Genomic DNA, 9,243 nt, shown 5'->3' on the forward strand with positions numbered 1-9,243 from the left:
TCTCCAGATGTCCTTACGTGGAAAGCACGCATTTTTCAAGAAAAGTCGTGTTTCGTTGCCCATAATTGCTATAATACGTAATGATAACGCTTAATTAATAATTCATACACCGGCGCTAATTGTAACTTTTCAGTTTCATCTGAGGCGTTTTTTCGTTATCCAATCAGAAGCGACCACAGATAAAGCTATCTTCGTCTTCAGCATTATGTCTTCAGGTTATTTTTATCAAGTTTTAAAGGAAGATAGAAATTTTCAAAGCTACCACTTGGGGAGTTTTATTTCTATGTCTTTGCATGTACTTTTCTTCGTAGAAATCAAAAATAATTATTATAATAACTTAAGGAAAAAAAAATTGGTACATCGAAATAAAATGAATAAAATCCTTATTCGCATCGTTATAAAATCACTGTTAGTTATATTTCAATAATTTATTTATGAAATTAATTCCAAATTGGATCAAATACGAATAATATATTGCACTACAAAACGTGTTATTTAGATTATATTTTTCATTATAACATTTGTCATCTCTTTACCGTTTCTCCCACTCCAAGCGTTGCGCATTGCATGGTACCGAGATGACAAACGTTATAATGAAAAATATAATCTAATTAACGCTTTGTGGTGCAATATTATTCGTATTGATCCAATTTGGAATTAATTTCATAAATAAATTATTGAAACATAACTGACAGTGATTTTATAACGATGTGAGTAAGGATTTTATTCATTTTATTTTGATATACCAATTTTTCTTTAAGTCTGGAGTTATTATTTTTTATTTCTACGAAGAAAAGTACATGCGAAGACATAGAAATAAAACCCCCCAAGTGATAGCTTTGAAAATTTCTATCCTCCTTTAAAACTTGATAGAAATAACTGTTTAATCCGTTAATCATTATTTTCCAAATTTGATAATGGTTATTAAAATTATTTCTCAATAACGATTACCCAGTAATACATAATGAAATAACATCCAACACTAGTTGCAACTGCGTTTTGCGTGTTGCGACTTATATACTGTTTAAATTCTTTAAAGTGGAATCTTAGTCTAAAGAATGAAAATTGAACCAGCCTTGAAAAAGAGTGGCTCAATTTTCAATCTTTAAGAGATCTTTTAAGAGATTTCACTCTTTTTATAAAGTGAGATTTATTTTAAATAGTTATACAAAAATTTTAGAGAGTAGGCTGCGTTCCGTTATACACTGCGAGTACTGAAAATTTATAATACAAGGGTTGTTTGAAAAGTTTTGAATCTCAACATGAAGATGGCATTACTCGTAAAAACCATTTTGGTACTACAATCGTACATACTTTGAAAGATACCTGTGAAAATTGTAGCCATTATAGACGCTCAATTGTTGTTTGACAATCATTTGTGCCAGTCGATATCAGTGCCCAGTGAGAAATGACAATTGAATCAACATCGATGTCAATTCGATGTCAAAATCATCAAATTGACGTCAAATCGGCGTCGATTCGATATCGATTCCATTGTCATTTCTCACTGGGTGATTTTGTAAAAATGGAAACAATCGAACATTTCCAAGGCTCTGTTGGAGCAATATAAGCGAAACGAGTCGGATTTTTTGTATCGATTAATAACTGTTGATGAAACTTCGATCTACTACTTCACTCCTGAGACGAAGGAACAGTCAAAATAGTGGATTACATCCGTAGAAACTTATTTTGCAGAGCAAGACGCCAACTATTATTTGAATGGGTTAAAGGGATGGGAGCATCACTGGAAAAAGTGTATCGACTTAAAAGGAGATTATATTGAAAAATAAAACTGAATTTGACCGAAAAAATACTTGTTTCTATGTTAGGCTCAAAACTTTTCAAATGACCCTCGTTTACGTAATGTGATATAGATCTTCAGTATTCGTAGGGAATAACGAAAAGTCTTAGACAGGCTAAACAGAATATTGGGTGTTCATATGCAAAATCAGCTTTATCCAAAATTATAAATAAATTAGATATTGGATCTTGGATTCCTTAACTTGGTTAGGATTGTTTTAAAAATGATGAAATAATTATAAATCCTATAAAATCTAGGGAGAAAAAATAAATCTAGTTGCAAAACACGTTTCTCAAATCTTCACAAATGTAATTATATTCATCATGATACTTAATAAAACATGACAAACACTTTGTTCCAAAATGAGCTAAAATTCTTTCTCCAGTTGTAAAACCAGTCAAGCGTATTCTACGTTCAAAAAGCACAAAATACGACATATCGATCAATCAGTTAATCTTGATTTTTTTGTAACCCGTGTGGCTCCATGTCGTATTCGTTCGCGGCCATTCACTCCCATTCGCGACATTCGCGCCCATTTGCATCATCGAGGTGATGGCTGCGATCCATTTAACGCTATAAACGCTTCGAAACATTCTTTGATTAGTCAATTCGTAAAATTCTTTGTTCTGATTGGTCGCTCAAACGCTTCGAAGCGTTTGTAGCGTCAAGTAGACCGCAGCCCTTATGGGTGCAATGGTGACACTGCCAACGTATAGTGCCATTTAAGAACACATTGAATTTTCGCAATTAAACCAAAGGTAAGGTCAGATGAAAATAAGAAAAACAAAATAAAAGAATATTATACTAATAAAAATGATAAATATTATCAGTTTCTCATATTACATTTGTGTTAACTGGGCTCGTTTGCGAGAGGACGAACAGTTCAATTAGCGAGATCGCACAATATCCAGCAGATTCGTCGGATAACGTCGCCTGAGCAAAAAAGAAATTAGACTGTTTGTTGCACGCTCGGCACACCTAGTTTTTTACAAGATCGTCCGTTACCTTCCTAAGATGGGCAGTAGCCATAAACGCGTTCGAACAAGCGCACATCAAGGCCGCGTAGCCATCGGTTGAGGAACGATATGCCTCGCAGGAAACTCTGCCGCGCGTGTACATGAGCCTGCTTATAGCTTATGCAACAAACGCGGCAGCACGCGTTGCATTCGCGTGAATCATCGTTTGGACCTTTACCTGACTGCGTTTATATTCGGAATTACAGCAGCCTAATGCCTTCAACCAGTCGAGATATCGTGCATATCTCGTCTCGTCTGGTTCGATCTGGGCCTCTATTCTTGAAAAGAAACGTATATGAAATTCTAGAAAAATACTATAGTATACTTAATGTACTGTGGCATTTCTTTAGACTTTTGTATGTTTCTTTTCAAGAATGGGGGCCCTGGTCTGGTCTCATCTATATCATGTGTGCATGGACGTTCAGAAGGGGAGACAAAAAAGGGCATTTGCCCTCCCCTTGGCGACAATTTCTCTTTCTCGACTTACACTTACTTTGTCGTAGTAAGAAAGCTTTAAATATAAAAAAAGTACATTTGTAATTATATATGTATACATTCTAATTTTTGAAATAATAGTAATAATAAGCTTGTATATATACAGGATGTCTAGTAATTCTCCTGACAATGCTCATGGGCTAGTAGAGCAGACTAAACTAACAAGTTTCACAACTGTCCGGAACCGATTTGATTCTCCATGAAATATGTTGTTAAACATGAAAATCTAAGAGACTCTTTTTTTTTTATACGTGCCCTAACACGCTTAAACATGAGTTAGGGCACGTATAAAAAAAAAAGAGTCTCTTAGATTTTCATGTTTAACAACATATTTCATGGAGAATCAAATCGGTTCCGAACAGTTGTAAAAAGTAGGTCCAATATGGCGGACTAATGCGCTACTTTATTAATAGAGAGCTTTACATGTGACAAGTCCTCCGCCATTATGCGCAATGGGTAACTTTTCTAATTCAACCATGTTATGTATATAAAATATAATATTAAGGGGTGCCTTCTAACAAGAGCACACATGACACAGTGTGACACAGTGCATCATTACATCTTTGTTGTTCACCAATGTTAAACAAGTATGAGATGATCACTATGTTGTGTTGCTTGTTGGAAGGCACCCATAAACTATCCCATACCCTCCCTAACGTACGTAATGACTTTCCACGCGAAGCGAGATCCACCCCATAGACAGAGTGACTGCGTTCTTTTATGCAGTTACCGCTGCAGATGTCGTTTATTCTACCTGCGAAAGCGATTGCAGCGCAGTTTGACGTTCGTTTATGCAGGGATGTATACCATCTGCGCAGCTATATTGAAAGTCCTGCTCAGGATGCTCTGCTCGCAGTACTGCGTAAACGAACGACAAATTGCATTGCAGTCACCATGATACCGCCAGCTAATAGCCAGTTGTATTAGGTTGTAGCAAAATAAATTTCATGCGACACAATATAAACAATAGGGAGTTTTTGCAATACTATTTATCCAGATGCGGTGAACGCTAAAATCAGGTTATTTTCTTCTTAATAACTAATTAAGAAAAGAATAACGTGACTTTAGCGTTCACCGTATCTGAATCCACGTTATTGTAAAAACTTCTTAATAAGAATCTTATTGGACCGTACTTGTGAAAACACAACCAATAAGAAATAGGAAATAAACTAACAAGTCTATAAAAATCTATCATTACATATATCATAGCTCTGGTGGAAAAATATTGTTGAAATTATTTCACATTTTATAGAACACTTTTCAACAAAATTTCAGCATTTCAAAAAAATTTCAGTTTATTTTGAGCGATTTTTAGCTGAAAAATTCATTTTCGACAAAATTTCAGAAAAATTTCAGCAAAATTTTCAGACAAATTTCAGCAAGAATTTCAGAGAAATTTCGGTTGGATTTCAGTGATTTTTCAGTATGTTAGCTGAAAAATTCACTTTCAGTGAAGTTTCAGCAAATTTTCAGCAATTTCGCTGAAATGTTCCAAAACGTGGAATAATTTTAGCGAAACTTTTTCATCAAGGAGGTTTTAAAAAAAATTCCTAAACATAGTCATTATTAGACTTCCAAGGATAAAAGGTTCCTTAAAATTACTTTCGTAATATGTGTATCAATAATTTTCGTAGAACAAGTCGATTCTTCTGATCCAATGTACAAAGACGAAGAATAAAGAGTTGACAGAATTCCTTTTTTATATTGTTACAGATTGGAAGCGCGCAGCATCTACAGATACAGCCAATATGGATTCCCATGTTGGTCTCGACTATATCGTAGATAATCCCGAGTATTGCGTCAAGCTTGCCTCAGGTAATTTGCCCAACATTCGCGATTCCATAATCTTGCCAGATCATGCCGCGTATTAATCCTTTATGGGTGCGAACGAGAAGACGTATTAACTATATGCACCGACGAGATACTAAAGACGGTCGGCGCTTATGGAAGTTCTCATGACTTAAAATTTAAGTGATTAAGAGTAAGAAACTGATAATACGGTACTATAATAATTTCATGATTTTTTCATGATTTCGTTGACATGTATATATGTTTAATAATACTCGATTTTTATTTAAAACTGTGATTTTAATGTTATCATCCGAGTTTGATTATCAATAGAGATGATAACTGCTGAGAAAGAACCCAGTAAACAAGAATCGTTATAAAACATTTCAGTAACGTTGCAATAACATTACAACGTTGCTGTAACGTTTCTTGCTTAGAATTGTAATTTTTCGACAAGAAATTATAGCATTAAAAGTATGCGTACTTATTTATACAGCATTTATATATTAAAAAATCACGAATTTAAAAATAGATTATTGAAATATTTATGTAAATAATCGTAAATTTTTATTAATTGTCGGTAATGTCATCGTTTTTCAATTATCCCCGGGACCCCATTGATAGTCACAAAAATTTGCCCAGGGCCGACGGTCTTTAATAGTATCTCGTCGGTGCTATTGTGACATTCTTCATCGTTCATTAGACATAAAACAAGAGAGTAGAATGGCACAAATATAGCGTAAATATAGTGTTTTCTCGATCACCCTATATTCCACTAATTGTAGCGTTGGAGACAGCGTGCCCGTCCGTGAAGAAACAAGTCGTGGAACTGCTATCGGCGCTGTGTGTTTATAGCCAAGACGGCAGGCAGAGAGCTATCGATACTCTTCACACGTATCAGGTGACCATTTCTAAAAGTACACATTGGCTGTGTTCAGTAGACTCAACAGTTGAGTGAGCGTTCGCTGTTATTGATGTATTCTTCTAGATCTAAAATTCTGATTGATCTAAAAGAATACACCAACAATAGCGAGTACTCACTCAACTATTGAGTCCGCTGAATGCGCCCATTGTCTGCGAAAATATAATTTTCGCCGATTTGGCGTTGTACATTCGAACAAGAATGTAACCGAATGCTAAAGCGATCACGATAAATTGTCGCACAAAAAGTGTTACCACGAAGCACGGCTTTCAAAAGAAGCAGGAGAACCATTAACTAAGCAGCAGAATTACTTAACCGTATAACTGCCGTATGTACAGTAATCGTGTGTCACGTTTAGGTAAAAGTCATGGTTCAACCCAAGCAGCAAAGCAGGGCATTTTGAATGCCCTAAATCAAAGTCAGATCGTCCTAATGAAGTAAAAAATTACCAATTCTTGACATAAAAAATGTCTTAAAAGTCAAATATCATTTGAAGTTTTGTTTACAGGTCGAAAATTACGAAGTTTAAATCTACGAAATGCCTTTAAAGTTCAGTGACTTTAAAGTTATATATTAGCTTATAAATGACCAATTTTATCAAATATGCGCCTTCAAAGTCAATTTAACTTATAAATCAAAATTAGAATTTCGTTTGAAGGAAATATGATCTAGTTATATTACTTAATTTCAACCTCATAGGCGATATGACTTAAATGGTTAGAATTACTTAATTTTTGCTTTGGATAAAAGTCCTTTGTATTTGAATTGACTAATAAGAAATATTTAAGGTACAAAATAAACTTCGCGATCGTGTTGAAAACTAACTACAAAATTGAGATTACCACGGAAAATGATCTATGAGGGAAATTGGTCCAAGATTAGGTCGAAGTGCCCAGCAAAATTGTCCTGAAAGATAATTATTAGTCTTAGACCTTATTGAAATTTGCCATCTATTATTATTGTGTCAACTTCTGTTTGCTGCGCAAATTTCATAAGATCTTTGTTCGTGACATTAGCTATTTCCTATATTCAATTGGTCTGTTTTCTGTTCCTGCACTAGACTGCACTAGAACTTTCTTTCTCACTTTCGACAAATATCAAACATACGTCTTTCTCACTTTAAGTTCCAAAAGTGTACACTAGTTCATCCATGGAAAACAGATCTCGTATTGACTAAAGAAGTCTCGAAAGATTGTTCGATCAGGGAGAACGCATTTATCTTTCTGCGTAACATTTTGGTTATATATCGATTTTGATATCGATCCAGAGATCTCGATTTTGAAATCAATCTAAGTTATAAGTAGAGAAATTGGACTTGTTAGTTAGAATGTCTTATTGATCGATAAGTCCGCCCTCAAAGTCAACGATTTGGAAGTAAAAATGCTGATTAAGGAAATTTGCCCTCAAAGTTAGGCATTTGACCTTAATAAAAAAATTCGACCTACAGGTCAAAATTCACGAACGAAAACGGCCATTATTACGAGAATTGTTCTGTCCGTCATGATATATTAAAATGCATTCCAAAATTATGCATTATAAAATAAATCATATTATATCTCTCGGAATGATTAAAAATTGAAAAAAAGTATCTATTTCACACTACTTTTAACCTAAGTGCGAGATTAAAATATTTTTATTGTTCTAAGTGCAAAACATATTGTTGTCGAATAATTAACGATTAATTATTGTTTAAATTATTTATTTTTGAAGGCGCGTTGATTTTAGCGAAATATAATAAAAATCTGTATAGAAAACCTTCTTTCGCATTTATATTTCTGTCATGTATCACGCGATATTCAGTTTCAAAATCGGAGATGAATTCTTAATATTTTATTCCAACCTTCTATGGATAGTTGGAATCATATCACGCGTATGTTATATGGCTATGGCATGGTTATCCGTTTAGATATATTAATATGGAAATGTGCAGCGCTGATATCTTTAGATATCTTGACGAGCTGAATCGCTAAAAAAAGATCGAGAGGGCACAAGTTAGTCAGAATTAGATAAAAATTACCAAGACATTACCGACATTCGATCTTCTGCTAGGTTCATTTGTCCAAATCCGACTATGACTTATAAGGCGAAATGCCTTCCATTACCTAATTAATACCATCAAATTACTATCATTTCATTCCCCACTTACGTCAGATCGACGATGATTTGACGTTCATTAGGTCAGGTCCAATAGACTTTCGGACCTATCTGGAGGTCGAATGAACATATTTTCGACTAGTTTTGCTGCTTGGGAAAGTCCTTTCGACAAACAAAAGAACGGTCTGTTCGCGTTGTATTAAATCCCCAAATATTTTTACCGCTACAAAAAACCTCATTACATCCTTATCATAAAAAAATAGTATTCAACTATATAAATAAAAATCTCGTATTGTTCCATATTTATTCCTAGTTAACGCTAAATATGTTCAAATATCGGTTAAAAATTCCATTTAAATATCGTTAAATATTCTGAAAATGTTCCATATATGTTCCGCAAAAATTTTAATTTTTCCAGAAATTCCAAGTCCGATCTCCCTGAATTAGTTTTTAAACAAAATTTTGTTTTTAAAAACATACTTCACACTTTTACCTTGGAGCCCAATTTTGGGGCTTACTTTTCAGGCGAAATACTACGCTCCTTAATTGTATTCTCTCCCAAATGATTTTTGTTAACGAGTAAATGCTCTCCGCCGTAGACCTCTGTCGGAGATGTGTACTATTCGCTCGCTTGCGATTTTCGTAATATATACAAGGAGTATTCATACAATATTTTGAACATTTCATCGACATTTGTATAGGTATAGCTGTTACTGATCTATGTATGTTCAAATGCAGGAGCGGAAGGGCGAACGTTATCGATTGCGAGTCGTAGTCGACGAGTTGCAGAAAGCAACGTCCGAGGATTACCAAACGGCACTGCTAGCGTTCATAAATTGTTTGGTCATATCGACGCCGGTGCTTAAGGACCGCATACGTATTCGCAACGAATTCATTGGTGAGTGAAAAAGAGCGGCATAAATTTTCTTAGGACATCATTAAAGGAATGTTAAGTTGTCTATCCTAAAGTTCTCTGTTTTATCGACTCAATAGGATTTATGCACATACGAGTTACATGTCATTGGCACATCACTACATACATCAATACCACACGCACGCACGCACACGCGCACGCACGCACGTACGCACGCACACACACACACACACACACACACACACACACACAC

At 34.8% G+C, this 9,243-nt stretch overlaps 1 protein-coding gene across 3 annotated transcripts in view; it reads left to right on the forward strand.

The window, feature by feature from the left end:
• Nucleotides 1-9,243, forward strand: part of form3 (FH2 domain-containing protein formin 3) — a 43,813-nt gene that overhangs the window by 7,961 nt on the left and 26,609 nt on the right. For 2 of the 3 annotated variants that reach the window (XM_018459500.1, XM_018459499.1), the window contains exons 2-4: nt 5,026-5,127; nt 5,886-6,001; nt 8,855-9,014. In XM_018459500.1, coding sequence (XP_018315002.1) covers nt 5,061-5,127; nt 5,886-6,001; nt 8,855-9,014 — 343 coding nt within the window. In that variant the 5' untranslated portion in view covers nt 5,026-5,060. Of the gene's footprint in view, nt 1-2,537; nt 2,560-5,025; nt 5,128-5,885; nt 6,002-8,854; nt 9,015-9,243 lie in introns of those variants that run through there. The other variant, XM_018459501.1, reaches the window with a different exon arrangement.

The sequence above is a fragment of the Mycetomoellerius zeteki genome, unplaced genomic scaffold, assembly GCF_001594055.1.
Source record: "Mycetomoellerius zeteki isolate Tzet28-1 unplaced genomic scaffold, Tzet1.0 scaffold83, whole genome shotgun sequence".
In the NCBI taxonomy this organism is placed as follows: Eukaryota; Metazoa; Arthropoda; class Insecta; order Hymenoptera; family Formicidae; genus Mycetomoellerius; species Mycetomoellerius zeteki.